Here is a 15,559-nt window from a genome sequence, read left to right as displayed (position 1 = left end):
TATCTCAGCCACAGCTCATTTTTATTTTAGTATGTTTTCTTGCCATCATTAGCTTGATGGTCTTGATGCATGCTTTCCTTTCCTTTCGGTAGCTCCAAGTAGCTTCCATGGATTCCTGGTTAATAACCGAAGAAGGAAGAAGAAAGAGATGAGAGAGAAGAGAGAGAATATTCAATGGATTTGAACAATAATCAATGAACAAAGAGAGAGAATAAAAGTGAATTAAAGTTTCCCACTTCCCTTTGTTGAGTAGCGTGTAGTGTCATAATAGCCATCAAATCAATCTTCTCTCTCTTTCTTATGTTTCCAATGCATTAATTAAATTTGAAATCCTTCAAAATAATGAAGTGGAATCCGTTGGAAGCATTTAGGCATTTCATTTGCTTCATGGATTCGAATAAGGCATGGAAACATTCATCAACATTGGGCTTGGTAGCAATAGATTTCATTTTGGCCCAATATCATTTTCTTTTCGGACCATAGCATGCATAAACACATTGGACTATTGAATTTTGGTCCACTAAAAGCATTTGCTTTCCTGGTAAAAATTGGAACATGCACAAAACAAATTGAAAGCATGTAACACACTTGGGCTTAGAGCAATCAAAATCATTTGGGCCCTAGTAACATCAAATCATCCATATTCATCATATATTATCAAAACCAAAGGCTGAATGTATTTTGGGCTTGCACCAGAAAATTGTTTTCGGCCCAATATATAAAACCTGCAACAAAATTATTAATCAATATTAAATAAAGATCAAATTAATAATTTTGTAATTAATTGTTTTAATAATATTTAGTCATCACAAATATTAGTTTAGAGTTTTCCAAACTCATCATTATTGTTTGGCGATTTCTCTTCTCCCAAGTTCAACATTGAAGCGGCAACATGTGAGATATTATCAAAGTGTAAATACTTGAGAGTTTTATCCTTTGATAAACTTGATGTGTTGCCTAATTCAATAGGAGAATTGATCCATCTACGCCACTTGGATCTCTCTTATACTCGTATAGAGACATTGCCTGAGTCTTTGTGCAGCTTGTGTAATTTGCAAACATTGAAGTTGAGCCATTGTTCTGAGCTAACTACGCTGCCTAGTGGTTTTCATAATCTTTTGAGTTTGCGGCATCTTGATATCTTCCAAACGTTTTTGGAAGAAACGCCCAGTAAAATGAGCAAATTGAATCAGTTGCACGTTTTAAGTTTCTTTGTCGTCGGCAAGCACGAAGACAATGGAATCCAGGAGTTAGGAGGGCTGGTAAATCTTCATGGATCCCTTGAGATTAAGAAGTTGGAGAATATTGATGATGTAAAAGAAGCAAAGAGTGCAAAGATAATGGATAAGAAGCACATTGATGAATTATGTTTGGAATGGTCTTCAGGTGATGATTTGGTTTCAAGTACACAAAAAGAAAAAGACATCCTCGATAACTTGCAACCGACGAATGGGTTGAAAGAGTTGAAAATCAGGGGATATAAGGGTACAATATTTCCAGATTGGTTGGGGAAATGTTCTTACCAAAACATGACAAGTGTATCTCTAGTGTCTTGCAAGAATTGCTGCATGCTGCCTTCACTTGGACAGCTGCCATCTCTTAAGTCCCTATACATTAAAGGTTTGGATCAGCTGAGGAGTATTGGGGAGGAGTTTTACAAGAATGAAGGAGATCATCATTCTTCGCATATTGCACTGTTTCCCTCACTGGAGACTTTGGTATTTGATAGCATGCCATGTTGGGAGGAGTGGCACGTACCTGAGTCGGAAACATTTCCTCAACTTAGGAACCTTGAAATAACAAATTGTCTAATGTTGAAGGAAGAGATGCGTAATCAGGTATTCTTCAGAATCGTTTCTTCTTTGTCGGATGTTTCCAAAGTTCGCGAACTACATATACGTGAACACGGTAACCTTTTTGGACCGGCTGACACCATGAATCTTGATGGGGATAGTTTAACGATTAGAGGACGTGAATCTGTGAGGGAGTCTGCATTAAAGGCAATGATGAGCATGAATCATCTAAGTTGCCTGCAAAAAATGGACATCTCAGGGTGTTCCTCTCATGTATCCTTTCCGGGAAATTGTTTTCCCAAATCTTTGCAAAAGCTGAAACTCTGCAAGTGTAGTAAACTAGAATTCCCGCAGCTACAGCAGCACAAGTATGATTTGGTAGAGCTACAAATAGAAGAGAGCTGTGATTCACTGACCTCCTTGTCGTTGGATGTCTTTCCCAATCTCAAGAATCTCCAGATATATAAGTGTAGGAATCTGGAATCAGTGTCAATGTCAGAGGCACCACATGCTGCTCTTCAACGTCTCATAATCTGGGGGTGCGAGAAATTAGTGTCATTTGCAGGAGAATGACTGACTGCACCCAACTTGACTCATCTCAGCGTCACATATTGCAAGAAGTTGGAGGCATTACCACGTGACATGAAGAGCCTACTCCCAACTTTGCACTCTCTCCAGATATATGGCTGCCTAAATATTTGCAGGTTGGCAGAGGGTGGTTTGCCGCCTAACTTGAAATCACTTGGTGTGGGAGGTTATGACTGCGACAACATAAAGTCATACCCAGAGGTGGGTTCGCTGCCTCACCATTCCTCCCTTACCACTCTCACGATATGGTGCTTCGATAATCTGGAGACATTGGAGTGCAACGAGCTTCTCCGCCTCACCTTCCTTCAACAATTGCACATTTCATTCTGCCACAAGCTGGAGAATATGGAAGGAGAAAAGCTGCCTCCCTCTCTCTTGCTACTCAAAATTGAAGGGTGTTGTTTGCTGGGAGAACACTGCAAGAACAAGCATAAACTAATCTGGCCCAAAATTTCCCACATTCGCACCATTCAAGTGGACTCCAAACAAATTGTCTGAACAGAGATTTCTGAGCATGTAATTCTCTAATCTTCATGATTCACACATGCTACCACAATTAAATTCACACATGCACAAGTCATACCAAAAAAATGATAGCTTGATTTGTGGAAAGAAAACAGTTAAAAAAATGTTTTTTTTCTTTGCCTAATCTTTATGTTTATGCTTAACCAAATTCATTGTACATATCAAATTAAATAGGGCTATTAAAATGGTTTCCGAGATTGAAAATGTACTTGTTTCTAATCCTTTTTTTTTTATCAAAGAGTTACCTATCGTGCTAGAAGATTCAAGGTAAAAGGAATCAGCATGAGGTGTATAAGCTTTCAAAATAAAAGGATCAAATTATTGCTGTATAATCTTTTCAACTGCTTGCTGGATTTATAACTCTTAAGTTGAATAGATGGAAAGTTATTTATATTATTATACACTCATCTAATGCCTTGTATAATTTCTTTTGAACACGCTATCGATAAACAGTTTTCCCAAGGTCTCGATATAGCTAATGTCATTAGAAGGTCAAGTTGCGATGAAGCCATCAGACAACAATTTCATCTCTATCAACTACACTTATTGGTGACTATCTATCCTTTTTTTTTGAAATTATTATTTTTAAATAAACTAAAATATAGGCATACCATGAATTTAGCCAATGGTCTTTATCCTGGTATATGTAGTTTGGACATATATTAAGCTACTTAAGATTCTGTTCTGAAATATCTATATATATTGAAAATCTTTTCTTTCTAACTTGTAATATTATGGCAATTAAATTATGCTTGTTGATCACTTTATTTTTCTCTCTAACTGCATTTAACTTCCTCTTTGCAATTTCACTTTTTTTAGTGGCATTTATGTTTGTTAAATATCATTTCACTGCTGATCCTAAAATCAAAACAATGATCCAACATTACTGCAGTACTATGCATTTCAGAAAAAAAGTGTAGAAAATAAAAAGAACTGAAAGACTATATAGAATGATAACTGTGTGTTTGGTTTTTCTGATGACAAACTTAGTCTTGAAATGTTATTAATTTGTGTATAAGTGTGTCAGGAGAAAGCCTCTGAGCTCTGCATGAGATACATTGAGGAATAAGCAGCAATACAGAAACATGGGAATACCCTTGCTGTCACTTGAGCAGAGAAGGTCAAATATTCTGAAACCGAAACAGTGTCAATTGCAGATATGAAGAGGCTTGATTGAGTATGATTAAGTTGTCCCTTTCAGCACATAATCTTTATATAAATTCAAACCATATTTACATTACCTTCATTCAATCAAAAGAAGTGATTTTTGTTTTAGCTTCAGGTTGGAGAATATGGCAGGAGAAAAGCTTCCTTTCTCTCTGTTACTATTTCAAATTCAACACTGTCCTTTGCCCGGCAAATGCTACAAGAAGAGTCACAGCTAAACTCTTCATGAAGGTAACATAAACATGATGGATCTAGAGGTATTGATCTTTGAAGCTGCTCTATCTCATATCATTTTTTATGGATGCCAACTCAAATAGATTTTCCAGGGGCATCAAGGGATAGATAACTGCTATGCTGGAGGATTTGCTTTCTTTCTGGTTTCAACCATTAAAATGCGCACTAGGCAGCTTCTATGGCAATTGCAACTTGGTGAGCATGTAAGTACATTTGTCAAAATTTTGCATTGCGGTTTATTATTTTGATGTCAATCTTTTCTCAAGCTGAATTTGTCCCTTTCGGTTCTGTTTTAGAAGCTAAAAAGGAATGCAACAATGTTGAACACATCATTGTGTATTTATCAAGCAGGTTCTTATCACAGTCGTTCAACTTTGAGGTGTGATTGCTATCCGTGCTCTCTAGCCAAAAAGTTCGTAAACAACGGCTGTCTATTGTATCATTGATTTCACCATTTAGTTTATGTGGTTATGTTCTTGGACAAGAGTTCTGCACTTATAATTAGTAGTGCTTGTAAGTTTTGAGACTTGCTTGTAGCTTTATTTGGAAAATAGTGAATATTTTTACCTTCCCGTGGGTTTTTTTCCCTCTCACATTGAGAGGTTTTTTTCCACATTAAAATTTGGTGTTCTGTCTTCTCTTCAATTATTTGCTGGTATTGATGCTTCCATATTATGCCTTTGACAGGTTTAGTTTATTCCCACCATGAATGATCATTTTACAATGTTAAATATCTTGCCTATGAAAATTATATTGAGGTGCATTCTATATAACTAGTAGCTTAATGTTTCTCTCTCTCCTTTTTCTTATAATTGAAAGAAAAGAATTAAAGAAAACTAAAAGCAATTCAATTTGACTGTACTAAACTCAGGAATATTGAAAATAATGCACCAACTATTAATTATCTTAAAAGGTTTTCATAGGTGTATACAAGAACTACTCTCTTCCTTGAATAAATGAAAGAGAATAATCATCCTCTTCCAAAAGGAAATTCAGTTCATTAGAAAAAACTATTTAAAAATTTTTAAACAAGAATTTGGTTGGCTGATCAAGATCTAAGAGTGACAATAAAACTTTTTCAAAAAAAAAATAAATTTAATAATAATAATAATAACATTTATATTTATATTTATTCTTGGATGCATGAACATCCTTATTTTACAGATGCAAGGCAATTAATGTCAATCACCATAGTGAAAAGCTGTAGAAGACTAAAGAGAGTGGTTTAGACATCAAATCATAACTAACTAACTAACAAACTAAACGTTGAATAAGGCAGCAAGAGACAAAGAAAAAGGATGTCCCAAAAAGACATTCATGATCAAGCTACCAATTAGTGCCGATTGTCTAGCTTATAAGGACAAATTGGCAAATTCTGGAGTGACAAGTTTTGCATTGATTGTGGATCCTAATTCTCTAAATGATCAAATAACGATACAGTTTCTTACTTAAATTGCTTGTTCCACCGTTTGAGCAATCATAGCCAAAATGACAAAAAAGTTACAGCTACATTTAATATTTGATTAGCCAGCCAGCCAGAGCAATTCCCACAAGCATCCAACTATGAATTAGGCAATGATGATGATGATGCAATGATATTTCTTCTATCAAGATAGCTGGATGGTAGGCCTAGCATTAATGATAATGTATAATATTCATTTTTCTTGTTCTTCATGTGTATTTATTTACCACTCTTTCTGTATAAGATGACTCACATTCGATATTCGATCCAAGTTACATAGCAATAAAATGATGAGTACATAATAAATACATAAAGAATAAATAAAGACAAAAAAAACAAATCATACAAACTTTACTCTGGTCTAATGCTCATAACAACTACACTCACAAAATGACAAGCACTTAATTTATGATGGGGCCATAAGTTATGATGGACCAGAATGAGACAAAGGTAGTTTGATACTACAATTTGAGCAACTTGAAAATATTAATACTTTTTATTCAACACTTGAGCTACTTTTGTCTTATAAAGCAGAAAGAACATCAAAATCTTGATTTTTAGTAATAATGAATATGAGTATACAATGAATCCCAAATTGTGGTGGGAGAGGAAATTATGCAGCAAAAAATACACTCATTGCATCTTGTCCAGATTGAGGTAGAAATTAATATAGGCAAACTACTAAAACCAAAAATAATAAATACATAGCTAAATTTAACAACTATCATCTCAATCTAGTGGGATGGGCAAGATTTTACTACTATTATCATCTTCACTTTGATCAGTGATCTCTCCACCTATTCGCTTTCTCTCTCTGCTAGAGTCCTTTTGCTCATGATGATGATAATTGCGATGGGATCGCGACGATTCTCCTCCGATCCTCTGCTCCTACAAGAAAGAATGATAAAGTAGTGATAAATGAGAATCAGATTATAGCAATGCTGAATCATCTTGCTTTTTCTCTCCAGTTATATATAATGCAGAGTTCAAAAAAGGGAAAGAACATACATCACGGAATAGGATCTCGTCGGCCTCAAGCATGTGGATTATGTGTCCGATTTTAGGTCTCTTTGTGGCATCAGGATCAACACATTTAAGAGCAACCAACAGAGCAAGCTTAAGAGCCTTTGAAGACGGCTTTTCAGGAAGGTTCGGATCAATGAGTTCCTCTGATTTTCTATTGCCAACCATAGTTTTCAACCACTCAATTAAATTAACCTGCAAATATACCAAATTCTAGTTAGGAAAACAGAAAAAGAGAGGAAATAATCAGCATAGAACAGTGTAAGAAGATTAAACCCAAAACTGTATACTATTATGGGTTATAGCCTCTAACCTCTCCTTGGGGTTTACTATAATCAGCGGGACTTCTTCCGGTAATTATTTCCATAATAAGTATCCCAAAGCTATAAACATCACTCTTCTCAGTCAGCATTCTAGTGCATGCATACTCCGGTGCAACATAACTACAGAACAAGAAAAGAGAGAACTTGAACTTTGAAGCCTAAAATATTTGAGTATAGAAAGTGAAACTAACTGATAAGAAAGGGAAACTGTTTGGTTAACTCATACTAACCCAAATGTCCCCATCACTCGGGTTGTGACATAGCTATGATCAGAACAGAGAAGCTTAGCAAGCCCAAAGTCAGAAACCTTTGGGTTCCATTGGCGATCAAGGAGTATATTGCTTGATTTCACGTCTCGGTGGACAACTTTTGGTTCGAGCCCCTCATGAAGATAAGCCAATCTGAAAAACACACATTACTGTCAACAAAACATTTCATGCAACAACATGCGAAGCACTTCAAGCAGATTAAGATCATTATCCCTACCCTTTCGCCATTCCCAAGATGATGTTCATCCGGATATCCCAAGTCAGAGGGCTTACAGAATCAACATCCCCATGCAGCCACTGGTCCAGATTCCCATTGTCAACATATTCATACATAAGCATCCTGAGAAACATATCAATACTTAAAATCTTACTAGTCTTGAACTTTTTAGCTTTAATTTTTCCAAATGAAATGTCAAGAGTTAATACCTGTACGCGCCCTCAACACAGTATCCAAGCAATCTAACAAGATTCTTGTGCCGCACACGACCAATAGCTTCTACTTCTACCCTAAATTCTCTCTCAGCTTGTCCCCTAAAATAAGTCAAACATTAGGTGCTTACTTATAAACACGAGTAAGACCAGGGAACCTTCATTACATTGAAAAGAGTAATCAATCAAGAAAAGAAATCCAGAATATGACACTGCAAAACTTTTGAGAAGCAACAACAACAAAGATACATAGTTGTGAACTTGTGATTCTTTTCTTCACATCAGTGGTAAATCATGCTACCTTGAAATCAAATTATTAACAAAATAAATCCAAAAGAAGAAAGAGAAACATTGTATTTCATGTTCCTTCCTCTTGATTCAAAATATCGAAGACTTATAATTTCTTCACCATCTGCAACCAAATTGAAAAACCCCGAAGACACTTAAGTACACAAATTTACTACGGCCAACCATGAAACATACCAAGTGTATTGATGATTACGAAACAGAATACACCAACCAAGTGAATGAACCAGGATGGAGCAACTGCCAAAATTTGTTGCAGAATAAACTTTAGAAGAAGTTGGTGCTGAGTGTTTTGATGAACTAACTTGCAGATTATTTTTCACAAAGATTAAAGGTCATGACGATTCTTTTGTGATGCACGATCTGTTGCATGACTTGGCAATATACCTTGCTGGAGGTTTCTATTGCAACTTAGAAGATCTTGAAGAGGAGGAGATAAGGATTCAGACTCGGCATTTGTGTGGAAGTTTACGTTATTGTAGCTCAAAACTTTACAATTCTCGTTCTAAAGTAGAATCTTTGAGGACATTATTATTGTTTAATAACCAAATCTGCTATCATGAATTCAAGATTGAGACGGCAATATGTGAGATATTATCAAAGTGTAAATACTTGAGAGCTTTATCCTTTGATAAACTCAATGTGTTGCCTAATTCAATTGGAGAATTGATCCATCTGCGCTACTTGAATCTCTCTGGAACAAGTATTGAGGCACTACCAGAATCGTTGTGCAACTTGTATATTCTACAAACATTAATATTGTAGCATTGTACTGAGTTGAGCATGTAAGTACATTTGTAAAATTTTGCATTGTGGTATTATTATTTTGATGTCAATCTTTTCTCTAGCTGAATTTGTCCCTTTCAGTTCTGTTTTTGAAACTAAAAAAGAATGCAACAATGCTGAACACATCATTGTGTATTTATCAAGAAGGTTCTGATAATTTTCCTTTGTGTGAGGCCCAAGCAAACACTTTTTGGAGAGTCCCTCTACATCCCCATTAGGGGTATTAACCTGATCAAATGAATGATAAGATGGTCAAATCTTTTCATGTTTGAATGAAATTCTTCACTCATAGTTCTTCAATTTGGAGATGTGGTTGTGATTTGAGGTCTCAAGTAGAACTGGGAGAAAGTCTGTAAACAAGTATCATTGACTTCATTTTGTTGTTGTGTGTTGTGTCGTTGTACAAGATTTGTGCATGTATGTTTGTTAGTGCTTGTAAGCTTTGAGACACCTTTGTAGCTTTAATTTGGATAATATTGAAGCTTTTTACCTTCCAGTGGGTTTTTTTATCTCACAATTGTTTGGGTGCTTCCATTCTTAGAGTGAAAGATAATTCTATAATGTTACTGTTCTTGTGCGATGGTCGGGGTATAGCTCGTTCTCCAGCAGTCAACTCCAAATTCCTTGTTTGGGAAGAGTTATACCTTGGCACAGAAAGAACAAGGGGGTGGTACCTGCAAAAGGCACTCCAACACTCAAGTCAATAAGTGTGTAAATAGTCTTTTCTTATATGTTTCATAAAATGTCTTACCTCCCTTGTATCAGTTATATGTGAGGTGAGATATTAACAGTTACATTCAGGAATAATTTGTATTAAAGAAGAATAATATCATGTCGAAACGTTATGATATTCGTTTTGGTGTATGCTGTAGGTAACGTGTAGAGCCGAATTATAACATTTAACTGTTATAACGTTTGACCGAGTTATAACGTATGGAGCCGATTTATAAAGTTTGACCAAGTTATAACAGCCATATCAGTTACTGTAAAATACAATTAAGTATCTTGCCTGTGAAAATTATAGAGGTGCATTCTATATAACTAGTACCTTAATGTTTCCAAATTCCAAATGTGCACACAAGAAGGGGAAAAGCTTGGTTTCTAGCCTGGTTGAATATACCATATTATATTCTTCCATTTTGTCTGATTTCTCTATCTCCTTTGAAAAAATCAAAGAGAACTACAAAAAGCAATTCAATTTGACTGTACACAACTCAAGAATATTGAAAATAATGCACCAATTATTAATTAGCTTAAAAGGTTTCCCATAGGTGTATACAGGAACTATCTCTTGGCACTTACACAATTTTCCTTGAATAAATGAAAGTGAAGAATCATCCTTTTCTAAAAGGAAATTAAGTTCATTAAAAGAAAATCCATTAAGTGCATCATATCAGTGTGTGCTTCTTCCACGGCACTGTCAGCAGTTAAGATTCTTTAAACAAGAGTTTGGTTGGATGATCAAGATCTAAGAGTGACAACAATATTTTTTAATAAAACTGTATGAAAAAAATATTGGTCTCCCCCACCCCCTAAAACATTGCTTTTTCTTGGAGAGAAGATTCAAGAAAAGTGTGAATGAGTTATGACTTATGAGTATGGCTTAGCACATATGGATACACTGATACAGGGCGGTGCCAAAGTAAGTTATGAGTGCAATCAGCTTCTCCACCTCACCTCCCTCCAACAATTACACATTTCATTATGTCCAAAGCTGGAAAATATTTCCCTAATAAGTCTCATCTCTATGATGATGGTATCATACAATTGCATTCTTTCCCTTCATTAATCAGGGAAACTCTCGGTTTATACTCTTCAGTTTAGTAGTTTCATCTCACATGAGCCATGAGGAGTGTTGTTTTTGTATAGTAACCCCCCAACTTTCCGGAATTAAAAGTTAAGAAAGAATTTACTTCATGTTCCAACAAAATAAGAAACTCGTTTTTAAGTCTTCCAGAAATGGCAAGTGGAGTTTCAAATATCGTTTAACAATCTTGCTTCTACTTTTACCATCTTTTGCAGGAAGCTGAGGCTTTTATAAACAGAACAGTTAAGGCAATGATGTTAGAAAATATCAATGCATATCGGTCAAGAAAGTTCTGATCATTTCCTATGTACAAGGCCCAAGCAAACACTTTTTGGTGTTTCTCTCAACATTCTCATTTGATCCATATAGCTGACCTCACCTAATGGGATAAGGCTTCGTTGTTGTTGTTGTAACTGCAGATTCTTGACTCATAGTTCTTCAATTTGGAGGTGAGATTGCGATACAAGCTCTCAAGTAGAACTGCCAGAAAATTCTTTAAATTCGGCCCAAAACTTCCCACATGCCCTCCATAAGCATTTCTGAATTGGAACTCTGATCAGGTACATGTAAGTGTCATGCCATGCATATCTTCTTTGCATCATGTTGTGACTTGTGATTGTTCAACTATTTAATACACGCATTCATTCACAAGAGAGTATATATATTTTCTTCACTCAAGTGATGGCTTTTTTTTCTTTTAATATTCCTTCCTTCTTCTCTATTGCTACTTCAAATTCAAGAATGTACTTTACTATCCTGTATGAATCTCTCAACTCAACAACCACCAAGTGAAAAAAAAAACTGTCAGCCATTTGTTTGAAGCATAGCTGCTTGTTGAAAGCAAATGCATTTTCAGCTTAGGAAACCAAGTTTAATAGCCCTATTAAATTTAGTTGGTTTCTGTGATGACTAACACTTAGTCTTGACATGCTTTTTAATTTGTGTATTAGTGTTTCAGGGATTGCCAATTAAACAAGAACATGAAGCAATAACAGCTGCAGAACAAGAAAATCTCCCTGAAGATCAGAAGACAACCTTTTCTGCAGGAAAGAACAGCGCCACACACACACACATATTTGTTTCTCAAGTGTTGGGCTTCTTAGTGTTTCTAATTTAAAACTAAAAAGGCTTGAGAAAATTATGATTTTGTTTTCTTTAAAGAACCTAATGAGTTTTGAGTGAAACATTATTGTGCTTCCTTATTGGTGTTGTTCTTTGAGGTGAAATTTGTTCTGATAGCTGAGACTGAACTAAAAAGGCTTACTTATCTATTCCTAAGAAGAGCTGAAATAAAAAATACTTTTGGTTTGAGATGAACTTTGGAGAAAGCTGTCACTTACTTTTAAATATAAACTCTATATTCTTAGTACACGTTACCTGTAATATCAAGAAATTGTGTGTTCATCAATTTGTATTAGTAGATGTGTGTGTAAAATGAATATTGTATATATTAGAAAACTGTTCATCCGATGTTAATTAAGTTGTCAGTGAAATGCAATTAACCTGTTAGAAATAGCATCAAATTGAACTTTAGCATCCTCGAATTCAAGGCATTTCTGAATTGAAGCAGTAATAACTGTAAGGGAATGGCTCAAACCTATTAAAACAGAGAATAGCTCATGATCCTATGGTCATTGTATATTCTCTTCAAAATTTTACAATATGGAGGACTATATAGCTTCCAAAACTCTTATTGAAAAAATTAAAGTATAGTTTATCTCTCAAAGAAGAAAGAAATAAGAAGTTAAAAAAAAAAGAAATTATTGAGTAAGATCTTTATGTTATTGTAGCTCAAAACTTCATAATTTGATTTCTGAAGTAAAATCTTTGAGAACATTATTATTATTTGGCAATTGCTCATCTTCCAAGTGCAACATTGAAGCAGCAACATGGGACATATTATCAAAGTTTAAATACTTGAGAGCTTTATCCTTCTGTAAACGTGGTGTGGCGTCATGGTACACGAGAGATTCATCCTTCAGTATAGTTGTGGTGCCTGATTCAATTAAAGAATTAGTCCATCTGCGCTACTTGGATCTGTCTTGGACGTTTATTAAGACATTGCCAGAGTCTTTGTGCAACTTGTCTAATTTGCAAACCTTGAAGTTGTATCATTGTTGTAATTTAACTACGCTGCCTAGTGGTTTGCATAATCTTGTGAAGTTGCGACATCTCGATATTAGAGGAACTGCTTTGGAAGAAATGCCCAGAAAAATAAGCGAATTGAAAGAGTTGCACGTTTTATGTTACTTTGTTGTCGGCAAGTATGAAGACAATTGAATCCAGGAGTTAGGGGGGCTGGAAAAACTTCATGGACCCCTTGAGATTAAGAAGTTGGAGAATATTGTTGATGTGGAACAAGCAGAGAGTGCAAAGATAATGGATAAGAAGCACATTGATGAATTATGGTTGGAATGGTCTTCAGGCGAAGATACGGTTTCAAGCTCACGAAGAGAAACAGACATGCTCAATAAGTTGGAACCGCAGAATTGGTTGAAAGAGTTGAGAATATGGGGATACAAGGGTACAATATTTCCAGATTGGTTGGGGCGCTGTTCCTACAACAACATGACTCATGTATCTCTGCTGTCTTGCAAGAATTGCTGCATGCTGCCTTCACTTGGACAGCTGCCATCTCTCAAGTCCCTGCTCATTCGAGGTTTGGATCAGGTGAGGAGTATTGGCGAGGAGTTTTACAAGAATGAAGGAGATATCATTCTTCGGATAGTGCACCGTTTCCCTCACAAGAGACATTGCAATTTCGTTCTATGGCATATTGGGAGGTGTGGCACGTATCTGAGTCGGAAACTTTTCCTCAACTTAGGAAGCTTCAAATAAGAGATTGCCCAATGTTGAAGGAAGAGATGCTTAATCAGGTATTCTTCAGAATCGTTTCTTCTTTGTCGGATGTTTCCAAAGTTCGCAAACTACGTATAGGCGACGAAATTTATCCACAGATGAAGACTATGAATCTTGATGGGGATAGTTTATCAGTTAGGGGATGTGAATCTGTGAGGGAGTCTGCATTAAAGGCAATGATGAGCATGAACCATCTAAGTTGCCTGCAAGAAATGGATATCTCACGGTGTTCCTCTCATGTATCCTTTCTGGGCAATTGTTTTCCCAAATCTTTGCAAAAGCTGGAAAACCGGAGGTGTAGAAAAGTAGAATTCCCGCAGCGCAATGCATCAATCTCTTGGGGGCCAAAGAAGAAGGAAGCTTGGGAGGGTTTGAAGGAGACAGTTTTGTTGTCATCAAGTGATAGTTGTTTGTATTCATGGTGGATGAATGTGACTCTTGGTGGGTCTCTGGCACAAAGAAGCTCCCTATACCAAACTGGGAGAATTGAAGGGTTTGATGCACCTTGGGCAATTTCTGCTATGGCCTTTATGAATTGACCAATTCCACATCCATCACACAGTGTGTGGTTAACACGTATAGCAAAGATGAAACCACCGCATTTGAGACGTGTTACCTGAATAAGCAGCAGAGGAGAGTTAATAATTCCGTCATCAGAAGAAGAGGAACTTGGCAGCTATTACAACTTGGTTGAATTGGAACTTTGGAAGGGTAGGAATGCATTTATTTTTGAAGGGAAATGGACCTCCCCCCCTCCTAGTTGCGGAAGAAGCTCATCGGGTCTTCCATGAACTTCAAAATTAAAGATGTTCTTTCACTCTCTTGAGGCCTTTACTCTTCTTGTAAACTGATTTGGTTTTTTGTGGATCATTTTCAATACTATCCTTCATTTGTTGTCCAAATATGGACCTTAAATTTATTTATAGTGAAATAAAACGACTTTACCTTTGACAAAAAAAAAAGTTAAATAAATTATTTTATAATAAAAAATTTATTAATATTAACTATATAAAAATTTAGTCACAAAATGTTAAAAATTAATTTTCTATATTTCTTATATAGATCATTTTTATACAAACCCTTAAAACCCTAGAAAGATACACTATTCAACGTAACATTTGTATCTGATGCAAGTAAACAAGAAACCTTACCTTAATGGATGAAAGGGAATATTAATATAATCACGAACATGCTTTATATATTGTACTTTTTTCCATTGCATGTCGTTGTAAATTGATTAGATATGCGACATTTTCTTACGGTGATTAAATGATGGATTATTGTCCATAGTATGAACAGTTTTAAATTTTATTCTTACATAGTAAGTTTGAATTTCAATTAAAGATGGGGCATCCGAAAAATTGAGATAATAGGTCAATATGCAAAATGTGATCTTGTAAGGTTTTCCCGACATATTCTTTTGTCTCAGCAAACTTCAGTACCATTAGCGGTCGCAACGGAACAATTAAATTGTTGAAACAAACCAAGTATCAGTATGCTAAATCAAAATTTAAATATCAAACCTACAGGTAATGATGCATCTATCCTAAACAAAAGAAAATCCCATACTCATCCTATTCCCAACCAGTGGGAGCAACAGCTCCGGGTGCCGGAACGGAAGGCTGAGGAGCTGGAACCGGTTCCCAATCACCTGCAGCTGCAGCTATAAAAAGAACTTAGGTCAAACAAATTGTGATCTTATATTTTTTTAACAAGACTATGTTAAAGCTATAAGAGTTTCTACCATTTCGAGGGAGAACCTTTGAAACACAAGAACACATTAAAAGCTTGATGCAGCAACTATTGCGCATCCAATTTATTAGGAAAAAGGAGGGAGAACAAATACGGGCGTAAAGAGAATGACAATACAACCAATCAAACTGAAATTAAATCACACAAATGACTAGCATATAACCACAGATCCAAAGTTGAATAAATTATTCTTACAAGTATCTGGGGCCCAATCAGCAGGCGCAGCTGCAATAGGT

General features: G+C 35.7%; 2 protein-coding genes, 1 long non-coding RNA gene and 1 pseudogene across 3 annotated transcripts in view; 2 read left to right on the top strand and 2 right to left on the bottom strand.

Annotated features, from left to right (window-relative positions):
* The first annotated feature begins 1,175 nt into the window (after positions 1–1,175).
* Positions 1,176–2,879, top strand: LOC107473563 (putative disease resistance protein At3g14460). Its single transcript, XM_052257758.1, has 2 exons — positions 1,176–2,332; positions 2,498–2,879. Exons 1-2 carry the CDS (start codon positions 1,176–1,178, stop codon positions 2,877–2,879), a joined length of 1,539 nt encoding a protein of 512 aa, XP_052113718.1.
* A 477-nt stretch (positions 2,880–3,356) lies between these two features.
* Positions 3,357–4,309, top strand: LOC127745026 (uncharacterized). The gene is made up of 3 exons (XR_008006207.1): positions 3,357–3,455; positions 3,926–4,083; positions 4,189–4,309. It is a non-coding gene; the product is annotated as an uncharacterized LOC127745026 (long non-coding RNA).
* A 2,184-nt stretch (positions 4,310–6,493) lies between these two features.
* The window catches only part of LOC107473571 (probable serine/threonine-protein kinase At1g01540), a 92,316-nt pseudogene continuing 83,250 nt past the window's right edge, over positions 6,494–15,559 (bottom strand).
* Positions 14,924–15,559, bottom strand: part of LOC107473557 (40S ribosomal protein SA) — a gene marked incomplete in the record, with an annotated part of 2,347 nt that continues 1,711 nt past the window's right edge. The window contains 2 exon segments of the mRNA XM_016093125.3: positions 14,924–15,234; positions 15,519–15,559. Coding sequence (XP_015948611.1) covers positions 15,146–15,234; positions 15,519–15,559 — 130 coding nt within the window.

This window comes from Arachis duranensis, chromosome 2 (genome assembly GCF_000817695.3).
Source record: "Arachis duranensis cultivar V14167 chromosome 2, aradu.V14167.gnm2.J7QH, whole genome shotgun sequence".
Lineage (NCBI taxonomy): Eukaryota > Viridiplantae > Streptophyta > Magnoliopsida > Fabales > Fabaceae > Arachis > Arachis duranensis.
Note: the sequence above shows the minus strand (reverse complement) of the source record. Positions and strands in the feature narration are given on the sequence as shown.

Coding starts and splice junctions, on each gene's coding strand:
- LOC107473563 (XM_052257758.1), top strand. CDS start 1,176: ATGAGCAAATTGAATCAGTTGCACGTTTTAAGTTTCTTTGTCGTCGGC. Junction 2,333..2,497: donor CAACGTCTCATAATCTGGGG/GTGCGAGAAATT, acceptor AAATATTTGCAG/GTTGGCAGAGGGTGGTTTGC.